The sequence below is a fragment of the Pelophylax lessonae genome, assembly GCF_965119305.1.
Source record: "Pelophylax lessonae genome assembly, chromosome: 1".
In the NCBI taxonomy this organism is placed as follows: Eukaryota; Metazoa; Chordata; class Amphibia; order Anura; family Ranidae; genus Pelophylax; species Pelophylax lessonae.
Genome location: NC_138768.1, coordinates 9,419,837 through 9,435,373, shown reverse-complemented (window position 1 = coordinate 9,435,373; position 15,537 = coordinate 9,419,837). Strand labels below are relative to the sequence as shown.

General features: G+C 47.5%; 1 protein-coding gene across 1 annotated transcript; it reads left to right on the top strand.

Moving 5' to 3' along the window:
* Positions 1-8,625: 8,625 nt before the first annotated feature.
* Positions 8,626-9,696, top strand: LOC309559320 (uncharacterized protein; the record flags this gene model as incomplete). Its single annotated transcript, XM_082262546.1, has 1 exon — positions 8,626-9,696. One exon carries the CDS (start codon positions 8,626-8,628, stop codon positions 9,682-9,684), a length of 1,059 nt encoding a protein of 352 aa, XP_082118672.1. The 3' UTR covers positions 9,685-9,696.
* Between the last annotated feature and the right edge of the window lie 5,841 nt (positions 9,697-15,537).

Below are 15,537 nucleotides of genomic sequence, written 5' to 3'. Positions count from 1 at the left end.
ATGTCATATACAAATATACATACAAATTTCAAATCGCATGTACTTGTCATACGGGTGCAGAAAAATTGGGCCTTGGTTGTTGGTGGTGCCTGAACACTGTAACCCCTCGCAGTTACTCTTGCTTGGCACAGGAAAAGGCCCTGCTTTTAAAAAATCCATACAAATTTGAAATCACATGTACTTGTCATACAGGTGCCAAAAATTGGGCCTTTGCTGTTGGTGGTGCCTGAACACCATAACCAAGGCCTCGCAGTTACTCTTGGTGGGTGCAGGAACTGGACCTGCTGGTAAGAATTCCATGCAAATTTTAAATTGTATGTGCTATACAGGTGCCAAAAATTGGGCCTTGGCGTTAGGTGGTGCCTGAACACCGTAACCAAGGCCTCACAGTTACTCTTGCTGGGTGCAGGAACGGGACCTGCTGGTAAGCATTCCATGCAAATTTGAAATTGCATGTGCTATACAAGTGCCAAAAGTTGGGCCATTGCGGTAGGTGGTGCCTGAACACCGTAACCAAGGCCTCGCAGTTAATCTTGCTGGGTGTAGGAACGAGACCTGCTGGTAAGAATTCCATGCAAATTTGAAATCGCATGCGCTATACATGTGCCAAAAAGTGGGCCTTTGCGGTAGGTGGTGCCTGAACACCGTAACCCCTCACAGTTATTAGGGCACAGGGACAGGGCCTGCTGTTAAAAGTGACATACGACATTTCAATTGTATGCACCTGTCATACAAGTGCAGAAAAATTAGGCCTTGGGGGTTGGAAGTGACCTAAACCAAAAACGTTGGAAGCAAGCAGAATAACGGTAGAGGAATAGGATAGGCAGCATATGCAGTCTTCAAGGGATGGCAGACCCCTAGCAAATTCAATCAGTTACATCAGCATCAGGGGCCTGATAGCTCTTGTTGATCCAGGACTGGTTTATTTTGATAAAAGTCATCTGGTCAAAAGAATCTGTGGACAGACGCACTCTTTTGTCCGTCACAAAACTTCCAGCAGCACTGAATGTCCATTCAGAAAGCACGCTGGAAGCAGGACAGACCAGTAGTTCCATTGCATTTTGAGCAAGTTCTGCCCAGTGGTCCATCCTCAAGACCCAGTAAGCGAGTGAATGCGCAGCTGGAAAGGTCTCCAAGTCTGCTCTTGTGCCTAGATAATCATGAACCATATGATGGAGACGCTGGTGATGGTTGCTTAAACCTAACAGCCCTGGGTGCTGCTGAGGACAAAAGAACTGTTTAAAGGCATCGGTCAGCCAGCCGCCTTCTCCACTGCTCCTCCTTTGGCTGAACGATGCCTCAGAAACACGTCCAGAGAATGTTGACCTCCCCTGTCTGGAAAGGCGGTACACAAATTTTTTTTCAAGGCCCCCTCAAGATGTTTCATCCTCTGCTTCCTCTGTGAAGGCAGGATGAGCTCTGCAACTTTACCCTTGTAACGTGGATCAAGAAGGGTTGCCAGCCAGTAATTATCCCTCTCCTTGATAGCATGAATCCTCGGGTCCTTTCACAGGCTTTGCAGAATCAGGGAGCCCATGCAACTTAAGTTGGAGGAGGCACAGTGGCGGCCGGTGTGTTGGGGGCGCATGTCCATATCCATGTGTCCGGCGCCCTTATCTACATGCAGGGGCGCCGGACGCATGGAGTTCAATGGGAGTTTTTTTTTTCTTTGTCACCTGATTTGAGCCAGAGGCTCTAATAGGCTTCAGAAGAGGGTGGACCCGGGGCGCAGAGCAGTGCATCCCGAGCCCACCCATTGTGTGACAATAGCAAATGGAAATTCGCTATTGTCACACGGATCCTCCTCCTGGCCAATCAGGAAGCCGGTCCGATACGCACTTCCTGATTGGCCAAAAGGCAAACCCCATGCCATTGGCTGGGGAGGAGGCGGAGCCGGGAGCACTCGAGGAGACCGCCATGCTGGAGGAGCCGCCGCTGGTTTACCCATGGGGTGGATAACCACCTGCTACTAAGTGGTTAAAATCCCTCCAGTGCAGCCAAGCCTTCAGATGTAGATGTCCATCGGGCTGTTAGCCAATAAATGATGCCCCTTTAATCGCACTTCTTCTGCAGCTACAGATAGAAAAGGTTGCTCTATCCTGGGCTAACAAGTAGCTTACAGCAGCCCCATTGTCTTATGATTCAGGAGGATCTGGCTCACCTTGAAGGAATCTAGGTCGCTGTCCGTGTCCTGCTGGGTGATGGGATGTGCTGTAGAGGACTGCAGGTGGAGATAGACCAGAAGCAGGGAGCGGTAGAGGAGGTAAGCCTTCCACTCCATGGTGATGATGGGGGGGGGGGGTTACAGGCACTGATGTATATCAAACAGAAAATGCCCCTTCTTATGTGCTGGGCTCTGTGTGTGGAGAGATCTGACCCTCTCTGCCTAATGCCTCGTACACATGCAACGATTGTTGGCCGTGTCGGCTTGTTAGTATGATGCTTCCGACAACCGACTCCGACTTTTCGGCCGAACAAAATCTGGTGTGCATGCTATAAAATTTTTGTTGGCCGTCAACAGAACGGCCGATTTTCCGTCAGTCAGTACAGATTTCGGCAGACAAAAATCTGATGAGCAAGACTGGGCATGCTCAGAGAAGAAAAAACACACGGAAAGTAAACCAGCACATGACATCACTTCTGAAGTTGGTTTTTGTTGGCCGAGAAAATTTGTGTGCAGTCTAGAGCACATTTCAACCAACAAAAGTCGGCCGATCGGTCGGCCGATAATCGTTGCGTGTGTACGAGGCTTAAGTCTACACTGGCTTTTATCCCTGGTGTCCTTGTACTCTATGCTCTCTGTTTCTACTGATACCCTATACTAGTGTATATAGTCTTCCTGATATCCTCTACTAACTAGTCTATATAGTCCTCCTGGCACCTTCTATCAGTCTATATACACCTCCTGGTTCCTTCTACCAGTCTATACACTCCTCTTAACTTAGTTTATATTTCCCTTAACTAGTCTATATACTGCTCCTGGTACCCTCTACTAGTCTTTATGATTCTCCTTGTACCTTGTAGCAGTATTTATGCTTCTCCTCCTAGTACTCTTGTTACCTAATCCAGGATGTGTGGAGCCTCCTGACATCAGCCAGGTGAGGACAAGAGTGCAAAGCTCTGAGGACCTGCCTAGACACAGGTACTGTACACTGCATATAATTTATACCTTCTGTGTACACCAAGTGCCCTGCGATGATTGCTACTACTCTGCCAGTCTGTGTGTTACCAGCTTACAGCGCTGGATGCATTATTATACAGTTTTTTTTTTCTTGTGATCACCTGGCAGTGTGGGAGGGGGTGATAGCCTGGTCAACAGAGAACTGTCTTTTGAAGTTCTAGCATCTTACTGTAGGAGTTTCATTCAAGCCATGCCAAGCCAAGAACTGTGGAAATTGGGGGACAAAAGGCAAGTTTGTGGTATTTTCTGCTGGATGAAAGGTGGCACGCTGGTCTCTGTGCATTGAAAGGGGACACGCTGGTATCTCTGCATTGAAAGGGGGCACGATGATCTCTGCATTGAAAGGGGGCATGCTGGCATCTGTGCATTGAAAGGGGGCACGCTGGCATCTCTGCATTGAAAGGGGCATGCTGGCCACTGCATTGAAAGGGGGCATGCAGGTCTCTGTGCATTGAAAGGGGGCACGCTGGTCTCTGTGCATTGAAAGGGGGCACGCTGGTCTCTGTGCATTGAAAGGGGGCACGCTGGTCACTGTGCATTGAAAGGGGGCACGCTGGTCTCTGTGCATTGAAAGGGGGCACGCTGGCATCTCTACATTGAAAGGGGGCACGCTGGCATCTCTGCATTGAAAGGGAGCACGCTGGCATCTCTGCATTGAAAGGGGGCACGATGGTCTCTGCATTGAAGGGGGCACGCTGTGGTCTCTCTGCATTGAAAGGGGGCACGCTGGTCTCTGTGCATTGAAAGGGGGCACGCTGGCATCTCTGCATTTAAAGGGGGCACGCTGGCAACTCTGCATTGAAAGGGGGCACGATGGTCTCTGCATTGAAGGGGGCACTCTGTGGTCTCTCTGCATTGAAGGGGGCACACTATACCTTGATTACTGAAGGCCCCTTTCACACTTTTGTGACCTCAAAGTCACGCAATTTTTTACAGTGTTTTATGCCGCAAAGCAATGCCTATTACATTTTTCTGTTTCCCCCCCCCCCCCCACATATTTTGAGCACCAGCCGCCACTGAGGAGGCATGAGCTTCTAAGTCCTCTGAGTCACTAAGGATGACATTGTCAGCAGGAGCAACCTCTCCCCAACCACGTACAACTCCTGGGGTTTCTGGAAATCAAAACCATCCCTTGAAGACTGCTGTATGCTATCCTCTACATCCATGCTGCCGAAATCCTCATCCTTCTCCTCATCTTCCTCCTATGTGTTTTGTGGCCCTGCAGGAATGATATCTGTATGAAGGGGGCCTTGTGAGGAAAGGAAGTCCTCCTCTTCCTGCCGCTGTTCTGCCTCAAGTGCCCTGTCCATGATTCCACGCAGCATGTGCTCCAGCAGGTAGACTAGCGGGATAGTGTCACTGATGCATGCATCGTCCCGGCTCACCATCCTTGTGGTGACAGGACAGTGCATGCATCCTTAATCAAAAGCCACTGCTGTGGTGAAAAAAAGCCAAGCTCCCCTAACCCTGTTCTTGTGCCACACTCACACAAGTACTCATTGATGGCCCTCTGCTGCGTGTGCAGCCGCTGCAGCATTGCCAACGTTGAGTTCCACCTGGTGGGCATGTCACAAATTAGGCAGTTGGTGGGCAAGTTGAATTCCCGTTGAATGTCATATAAGTGAGCACTGGCATTGAACGAATAGCGGGAATGACCACAGACTTTCCTGGCCTGCCTCAGGAGATCTTGGAAGCCCGGGTATCTGCTCAAAAAACGCTGCACCACCAGATTCATAACATGTGCCAAGCATGGAACATGGGTCAAGTGTCCCTGTCGGAGGGCGGAGAGAAGGTTGGTGCCATTACCGCATACAACCATTCCTGGCTCAAGCTGTCGTGGCATCAACCATCTCTGAGCCTGCCCTTGCAGAGCTGACAGAATCTCTGCACCGGTGTGACTCTGATCCCCTAGACAGACCAACTGAAGCACAGCATGGCATCTTTTAGCCTGACTGCTTGCGTAGCCCCTTGAATGCTTAGGGAGCACTGCTGCTGCAGAGGAGAAGAGGACATGGAGAAAGAGGAGGAGGAGGTGGTGGAGTAGCCAGATGTGGCAGAACCAGCACTAGCTTTTTGGAGGCGTGGTGGCAAAGCAAGCTCCAGCACCGAACTCTGTCCTGCATCCTTTCCAGCTGCCAGCAGAGTTACCCAGTGCGCCGTGAAAGAATTGTAACGTCCCTGTCCATGCCTGCTGGACCAAGAGTCAGCAGTAATGTGCACCTTCCTGCTGACCGCTTTTTCCAACGAGGCCAAAACTCTACCTTCCACATGACGGTAGAGAGCCGGAATGGCCTTACGCGAAAAGAAATGCCTTTTTGGGACCTGCCACTGTGGTGCAGCACATTCCACAAATTCGCGAAAGGGTGCCGAGCCTACCATCTGAAAAGGCAGCAACTGTGATGCTAGCAATTTGGCCAAGCTAGCATTAAGACGCTGAGCATGTGGATGGCTGGGACAGTATTTCTTTCTACGGTTCAGCAACGGAGTAGTGAAATTTGCCTGCTGCTCAAATCAAGCGGTGGTGTACTGCTAGCAGATTGGGTGCAAGTCTCTTTGTCACTCATTGCTATACCATCATCCCTCTCAATGCTGGTATTTGAGAAGGCATAAGGTATAGTAGGGTTAGAGATCGCAGATAAGGAGCAAGGTGATGTATGCTTGTTTTGATCTGGTGCCTCTTTCAGGTGCTGTTGCCAATAGACTGCATGGCAGGTCGTCATATGCCTTGTCAAGCATGTGGTGCCCAAGCGGCTGGTGTTCTGGCCACGCTTGATCCGCTTTAGACAGATGTTGCAAACAGCAACGCTGCGGTCTACTGCACAGATGCTGAAAAAAGCCCACACTAATGAACTTTTTGGAGTCTGCTGGGATTTTTCAGCACCCTGCACCTGTGAAGCTCTGTGCTGTGACGCAATAGATTGAGTACTGCTATGGCGGCCCCTGGAGCAAATCCTGCCTTGTTGGAGTTGTGCGTCCTCCTCCTCCTCCTCTATCCTGTTAGGCATCCAAGTACCGTCAGTGACCTCATCATCCCCTCCCTCCTCCTCACTGGAAAAAACGTGGCAATATGCTTCAGCTGTGGCAACATGACTGCTGGTTTCTTGTCCGTCATTGTCACCCCCTCTCTCTAGGCTCACGTTATTCCCTTCATCAACCTGGGAACCAACATCACAGCTTTCAAATTGCTGCCCCTCCCTTAGGAGCATGTCACTGACACTATGATCGAATAGTTCAGGTGACTCCTCTGTGCATGATGGTGGGGCGACTGAAGGAGTAGCTGTGGAGAAGGAGCCTGTGGAACGGGTCACTTTGGCAGCTGCGGTGGAAGGCAAACTACTGGGAGCGTGGGTGTCAGAGGAAGAGGAGGATGAGGACGGCTTATTGATCCACTCCACCAACTCTTCCACATGTTGTGGATGAATAGCACGGGCAGCACCAGAAATAAAGAATGGGCGTGCCCCGCCTGCAGAGGATGCACTATGTCGATTGTGACCACCACTTTTCACAATGGACACAGAGGCTGCTTGTCCTCTTTCATGGCCTGTGAGCGCTGGCCTCTCCTTGTTGGCCTTTCAGACATGATGTTGATACACATCAATATAGGGCAGTGATGGCGAACCTTGGCACCCCAGATGTTTTGGAACTACATTTCCCATGATGCTCATGCACTCTGCAGTGTAGTTTAGCATCATGGGAAATGTAGTTCCAAAACATCTGGGGTGCCAAGGTTCGCCATCACTGATATAGGGTATACGCAACTGACCAATAGATACTCAATGACCTGATATGATGTAATCAATAGCCCTATAGATGAGCTGTGGTGGTTATAGATGTATGCAAGTGACCGATTACCAAAACTCTCACTGATATCTGATGTAATCTATAATCCCATATATGGATGATCTGTGATGCTAAAGAATGTTCCACAACTGACCAATGAATATTCTGAATGATATCTGAACTGATCTATAATCAAATAGGTTTGTGAATATTTTAGAATGTTCCATGACTGACCGATGAATACTGTGAGTGGTATCTGAACAGATCTATAATCAAATAGGTTGGTGAATAATATAGAATGTCCCACAACTGACCAATGAGTAATCTGATTGATATCTGAACTGATCTATAATCAAATAGGTCTATGAATATTATAGTATGTTCCACGACTGACTGATGAATACTGTGACTTATATCTGAACTGATCTACAGTATAATCAAAAAGGTCTGTGAATTTTATAGAATGTTCCACGACTGACCGATGAACAATACTCTGACTGGTATCTGAACTGATCTATAATCAAATAGGTCTGTGAATATTATAGAATGTATCTGATGTAAAGAAATAAATCTCTCCCTACCTCACACACGAACCTCACCCTCCCTACACTGCTAGTAATGTCTCTGCACTCTCTTACAAACTCCAAAAAAAACTATTCTCTCCCTGCCTGAATCGCGTGCCTGTCCCTGTCTGATCGCCTGCAGAATGACACTAAACACTGTGGCTGCGCGAGAAGCCTTTATGTAGTGTGGGGCGTGTACTTGGCCCCTGAGCCATGATTGGCTAAAGGCAGCCTGCCTTTAGTCCAATCATGGCAGAGATCATTTGATTGGCCAAAGCATGAGGTCAGGGTGCATGCTTTGGTCAATCACATAACACGCATTATGGGAAACTCGAATTTCCCACGAAGAAGCACATTTGTTCGTCATTCGACGAACGATCGAATGAGCGATGTTCGAGTCGAACTTAACTTTGACTCAAACTCGAAGCTCATCCCTACCCTTAAACACAGTTGGGACTTACATGAACTCACTTCAAAAACACATCTACCACCAAGCTAAACATCCCCAGATCCCACTAGCAACGCAATTTCTGTCCTAGGGTGACAATGTTCACTCACTATACGATACCCATGGAGGAGCAGCATTGTCAGAGGGGGAGAGGTGTCCTATGGTACAAAGAGTAAAACTGGACAGGGCTGGTATCAGTGCTTGAGATAATGCTGCAGAGTGCACAGGACAGTCTGTATTGAACAGATAGAACAAAACAGTTTGTTTAAAAGACCAAATGTGAGAAAATAAGAGAAGTTCCTTGTTAGGTTTAAATACACTTTAAGATGTTCAATCTGGGGAATGCCCAAAGGCTCTGTTTTTATATTGAAAATAATAAAACGAATTAAAAAAAAAAAATACACATTAAGGTTTTAGTTCAAGCCTCGCATTGTTATAACAGAATCCACCAGTTGAATGGACATCGTCCTTTGACCACATTAGTTCTATGAACCTGCATTCTGTTTTCTGAATTGAAATTCTCTGGAATGAAGGAAGTTCAGATTCCTCCAGTTCAAAGTTTCTTCCTGTAAAGTGAATTCAGGGAGTGACTATTCTCCGTCACCACATTCAAAATCTTTCTATACACGAAAGCTGAGGCATTCTCAGCTACAATGCCGTCCTTTGAACAGAGTAATCTAAAGGAGATAAAACCTGGAAAACGCTGCCGGGGATACCAATGCTCTGGAAAATTAATGTCCATCCAGGAGATTTATAACAAACTGACTTCTTTTAAAGGTGAGATAAAGACAGCCGGGAAAACCATGAAAGAGAACATTGGCAGTGTTCACACTGATCTCTCTCTCCTTCTACCAATAGACTTCCCCATCATGAAGCTGCAGCATGTCACCGATTGGGAATCCTTACAAAAAATCTGGGAATTCAAATCTTTCAAGGGAAGAGGAGACCACGAGAGAGAAGAATTCAGAGACCTGTCATTCTGGAGTGCAGACATCTGTCCAGATGACATTGAGAGCGCTCGCCAACAGGCCTATGACAAACTCCAGCATGTGAGAAATGCAGAGAGATTCCAGACAGAGATAAAGGAACAATATGCCAGCTCTCCTGCGTTTGATAAATCTGCTTCTCGATACGGCAACTTCAGGCTTTCCTTCCCATTGTCCTATCTTCTGTCCTTGTACAAGACTCAGCACTGCGGGGGTGAGAAACCTCAACTGAGGATTCTGGGGACCGATATCTACAAACAGGAGATTGCTCACTACATTGTAGTTCACAGTCCCAACACCGACCAGTTCAATGACCATCCAACTGTGCCGTCTGCCCTGGACATCTCTGGACCTCCGCCCTGTCCTGTCTATTGGATGGAGGAAACATTGTTCTGGAGACCAGAGTCCACCTCCAGATCTCTGAAGCTGAGGATCTCTATGGTAGACTGCCAGGTGAGACCATTGGGCCCTCCTTATTCTGAAAGGTCAGAACCCTGGCGTAAAAAGCGCGCCTATGAACCTCGCTGTGTGTGGAATGAGCTGGTGATTGCCTTTCACCTACCTGACAATGGACAACTTCAACTCCCTAAGTCACAGCTTCTGAGGAGCCTGACTCCTTGTGATGTCCTACAGCCTTTCTTAGGCCAAACACCGATGCAGAAACATGAAGCCAAAGAAAAGATAAGAAAATGGAGGGCAAAATTTATAAGAGAGACTGATAAGTAAGACTATCACAATGACCTTTATGAGGTATGTGCTGTGTGTATCTTGGTAAATGCAATATATTTGTATAATCTACTGATTTACACAGAAAATCCCCGGGGCTAAGTGAAATAAAAGTTTTGATGAATCTGAGATATCATGTCGGAATTTTGGGTGTCAACTCTGACTATTGGCATAGTATCTAAAATTCAGACATATTTCTGAGAACATGGTGATATTATCTCAGAATCCTGGCATATTACCGTATTTATCGGCGTATAACACGCACTTTTTCCTCCTAAAGATGGAGGAAAAAGCAGCAGTGCGTGTTATACGCCTATATTAAAAAAAAAACGGCCAGGAAGCATTGCCGAGAGCAGAAGGGGCGGGCCGGGCCGAGGAGAAGGAAGGACGAGCTGTCATAAGAGCAGAAGGGGGTGGGCCGAGCCGAGGAGAAGAGAGAATGAGCGAGCGCAGTCATCGTAAGTCCCGCCTATGACAGACGTCACACGTCTCGGCAGAGGAGGCGGGACTTCCGATGACTGCGCTCGCTCATTCTCCCTTCTCCTTGGCTCAGTCCGCCCCCTTCTGCTCTTATGACAGCTCGTCCTTCCTTCTCGGCCCGGCCCGCCCCTTCTGCTCTCGGAGTCGGCGCTGCTTCCCGGTCTTTTTTAAAACAAATGAGGTCAGTTCCAATGGCGCTTGCGATGCTGCATATTTGGACATTGCGCTTGCGAGGCTGCTTATAGGGACACTTGGTGGGCTGCATGTATGGACACTTTGTGGGCTGCATGTATAGACACTTTGTGGGGTGCATGTATGGACACTTTGTGGGCTGCATGTATGGACACTTTGTGGGCTGCATGTATGGACACTTTGTAGGCTGCATGTATGGACACTTTGTGGGCTGCATGTATGGACACTTTGTGGGCTGCATGTATGGACACTTTGTAGGCTGCATGTATGGACACTTTGTGGGCTGCATGTATGGACACTTTGTGGGCTGCATGTATGGACACTTTGTGGGCTGCATGTATGGACACTTTGTGGGGTGCATGTATGGACACTTTGTGGGCTGCATGTATGGACACTTTGTGGGGTGCATGTATGGACACTTTGTGGGCTGCATGTATGGACACTTTGTGGGCTGCATGTATGGACACTTTGTAGGCTGCATGTATGGACACTTTGTGGGCTGCATGTATGGACACTTTGTGGGCTGCATATATGGACACTTTGTGGGCTGCATGTATAGACACTTTGTGGGGTGCATGTATGGACACTTTGTGGGCTGCATGTATGGACACTTTGTGGGGTGCATGTATAGACACTTTGTGGGGTGCATGTATGGACACTTTGTGGGCTGCATGTATGGACACTTTGTGGGGTGCATGTATGGACACTTTGTGGGGTGCATGTATGGACACTTTGTGGGCTGCATGTATGGACACTTTGTGGGGTGCATGTATAGACACTTTGTGGGGTGCATGTATGGACACTTTGTGGGCTGCATGTATGGACACTTTGTGGGGTGCATGTATGGACACTTTGTGGGGTGCATGTATGGATGTTGCTGGTGGGCTGCATTCATTGACATTGGTGAGATATCATTTGATTTAAAAAAAAAAAAAAAATGTTCAAAGCTGTTTATGTTAAATTTAAGCTTTTTTCCTGAAATTTCTCTCCAAATATTGGGGCGCGTGTTATACGCCGGCGCGTGTTATACGCCGATAAATACGGTATTTCTTATTTGCCCCCAAGGACACTTCTGTATTGCGGGGCAGGGCCAAGTTAATGGAAAAACAAAAACCTCCTTCAAATTCTCAGATAACTTGACTGAGATATAATCTAATGTTGCAAAGGAAACAAAAAAATTAGAAATCTGAAGGAGATCTGCCCAGAAAAAAAATGCTGAAAAAAATAAAATAAATGCTAATAGGCTGCAGGACATTTGCTGAAAAAAAAAAAAGAAATAATACTTATAGGCTGCAGGAGATCTGCTGACAAAAAATAAAAAGAAATACTAAATGGCTGCAGAGGACCTGCTGGAAAAAAAATAAAATAAATGCTTATTGGCTGCAAGAGATCTTCTGTCAAAAAATAAATAATACTAATAGGCTGCAGGAGATCTGCTGGAAATGGATGGCAATAGGTAAATACACACCTATATCTCATTTAGTCTAGGTTCACATCTATGCGGGCTGCACTTGATGCATTTTTCTGGCGTGTTTTGCATATTTAAACCCACTTTTTTGATGCATTTTTGCATGCAGTTTTCATGCATTTTGCATTTTTTTCTCTTTAACCACATAACGACCGCTCACATTGCTGCTACTGCGGCAATGTGGCTCATTATCGTCCAGCGACGTAGACCTACGTCGCTGGACTCCTCCCCTTGTGGGTGGTGTGCGCCCGCCACCGGAGGCTCGCTCCCGCTGTATTCAGTCACAGCGGGAGTCGGGCCAAGGGAGGAGCGGCGGTGATCGTAAACAAAGCGGGCGGATCTCCTAAGTGACAGGCAGGGACAGATTACAGGATTCAGCATAGCTGAACATGCGATCTGTCCCTGTGTCACTCAGTCACCCCCCCCCCCCCCCCCACACATGTCAGTAAGCACCAGGCATACATTAACCCCTCCCTCTCCAATAAAATTAACCGCTTCCCTGCCAGTGTCATTTTTACAGTAACAGTGCATATATATAGCACTGATTACTGTAGTAATGTCACTGGTACCCCAAAAGTGTCAAAAATGTCAGTCAAGGGTCTGATCTGTCCGCCGCAATGTCGAAGTCCCACAAAAAAAATCGAAGATCGCCGCCATTACTCGTAAAAAAAAAAAACACCATAAATGACAGAAATCTTTCCCTTAGTTAGTAAACGCAATAACTTTTGCGCAAACCAATTAAAATACGCTTATTGTGATTTTTTTTTACCAAAAATATGGAGCAGAAAACAAATTGGCCAAAAATGATAAAAAAATTTAGATTTTTACATTTTTTTGGGGGGAATTTCATATAAAAAAATGTGAAAAATATTGTTATTTTTTCAAAATTTTCGCTCTTTTTTTGTTTATAGCGCAAAAAGTAAAAATCGCACAGGTGATCAAATACCACCAAAAGAAAGCTCTGTTTGTGGGAAAAAAAGGACGTAAATTTTGTTTGGGTACGGCGTTGCATGACCGCGCAATTGTCAGTTAAAGTCGCACAGTGCCGAATCGCAAAAAGTGGCCTGGACGTAAGACAGCAAAATCCTCCGGTGGTAAAGTGGTTAATACACTGTGTATAGCTAGTTGCTAAGGAGCGGGCCGCGTCCTAACACCTGATCGGTCACCAGCTGTCAGCGGGAGTGAGCTCCCCCCTCCTCCTTAACCATACCAGGCCACATGCTCTCAACATGGAAGGGGTGCTTTGGGGCAGGGGGGGCTCTCCTTCCCACCCCAAAGCACCTTGTCCCCATGTTGATGGGTACAAGGGCCTCTTCCGCACAACCCTGGGCTGTAGTTGTGGGGGTCTTCGGGTATGGTAAGGGCCTGGTATGGATTGGGAGGGGGGACCCCACGTCGTTTTTTCCCTGATTTTTTTTTTTTTGCCAGCAATTCTTTTTTTTACATTCAGCTGTCAGTGGGTAACCTCCACTGACAGCTGATGACTCATCAGTTGTTAAGTACGCGGCGACCAGCTTCTTCGCAACCAGCTATACACAGCGTGTTAAAAAAAACAAAGCAATAAGCAACATGCAAAACGCATCAAAACGCAACACTTTGCGTTTTTGGTGCAGGCCCTTTAAAGTTTATTGCATGCAAAATGCAATCTGCTGCAGGAAAAAAAGTTCCTGACCTTTTCCAAAAATGCATCGGCTGAAAAACGCATAGATGTGAATGTAGGGTAAAGGTACAAACAAATGCCCCAGCATAGGCGTGCGCAGGGGGTGTGTCAAATCCCGCTACTGCCCAGGTTTCACCCCCATGTTGCGCCCCCCCCCCCCCCCACCGCAGTGCTGCTGGCTTTTCTCCTCTCCCCTCGGCTGCTGTGGGGGATGTTTCAGGATGAAGAGCGGGGGAAGTTATTCAATATGTCATTTACTGGCCTCTTTATTTTCTAAATGGACACAGTGAACGCACTCCCTCACTGTGTTCAATCGTAACCGAAGCATAATAAACTGTGTTTCCTATGCTTTAGCTTGTGAATGAACAGGAAGCCACTCAGCATGGAGTGCTTCCCATTCATTCACTGTCCAGTGCAGCTGAGGCTACAGAGAAAGTCGTGTGTTTGGGCTTTGGGGTGCATTCCCTAATGCAATAGGCTGCACACACCTACAGTATCTCACAGAAGTAAGTACACCCCTCACATTTTTGTAAATATTTTGCAACTGGAGTCCTCTTCCACTCCTCCATGATGACATCACAGAGCTGGTGGATGTTAGAGACCTTGCGCTCCTCCTCCTTCCATTTGAGGATGTCCCACAGATGCTCAATAGGGTTTAGGTCTGGAGAAATGCTTGGCCAGTCCATCACCTTTACCCTCAGCTTCTTTAGCAAGGCAGTGGTCATCTTAGAGGTGTGTTTGGGGTCATTATCACGTTGGAATACTGCCCTGCAGCCCAGGGCCGAAATATTTTGACACATTGGCTTTAGAGTTCACACTATCACAAAAATGCCCTGATATGTGTAAGTGGTACACCCAACATACAGCAGATTGCCTATCAATGACATTGATCACACTGGTAGTGGTACAGATATTGTATTGCTTTCGGCCCCTTTCACACCGAGTAGGTCTGCCTGTCGGTTTTTTTAGGTGGACCTGATCGGACATTGCGCTCTTCCCTATGAAGCGGCAGATGTCAGCGGTGACATGCCCACTGACATTTGCCGCTATCCGACCTGCAGAGGAGGACTGGGCCAGGGGGGCAATTGCCCCCAGGGCCTTTCTGATGCCCCCTAAAACAGCTGCACCGCTTATGCCACAGACATGCCTCAAGAATTCCTGGTAAAGAGAAGTAAAAAGTCCCCACTGCTGACCTACTGAGTGTGGGATGAAGACAAGGACAGAGTACAGTCCTCCCCCCTAACATGGATGGTGTACACTGTGTCTGAGCAGAGATCAGTTCCATGCCCCACTGGAGACTCTCCTTCCCCAGGCAGCCCCGACTGAGCTGTTCCAGCTTCTCCAACTGCCTGCTGCTGGCCAGGTCAGGAACCCAGAACCAGCCGCTGAGTAGAGAGAACCCGGAGCGGAGCTTCAGCCTGGAATAGGGGGTCAGGAGGAGGCCGGGAAGAGGGAGAATTGGAGGGGGGCCGAGTCGCTTCACTATGGGCCTCTGGTTTGTACTTGCCCCCTGGGCCAAAAGTTGCCAGTCAGCCCCTGCCGACCTGATCCTTTCTGCCAAATCCAGATGAATGGTGGTTCTATTTTCCATCCATCTGGGGGATCGGTTAGGATTGGATGAAAAGGGACTGGCGGTTTGTTTTCACCTGATTTTCCCACAGTGGAAAGCGGGGCTGTGTCTATCTCCGCTCTGCACAGTGAGCGGAGAAGGACCTGTCATCCGTCTGTTCAGCGGAGATCAGCCGATCAATCCACTGAGAAAAGCGGAATGCCTGTGTGAAAGGGGCATTATGGGAAAACTCTTCCCAGTCTCCCCCAATGTGGCAGCTGTACTTTCACTATGCATGCTGCAGTATCTACAAGCATTAACCCCTTCATGTCTAAGCCTTTTTCTGACATTTGTTGCTTACAAGTTAAAATCCTTATTTTTTGCTAGAAAATTACTTAAAACTGACAAACATTATATATTTATATATATATATATATATATATATATATATATATATATATAGCAGGGACCCTAGAGAATAAAATGGTGATGGTTGCAATATAT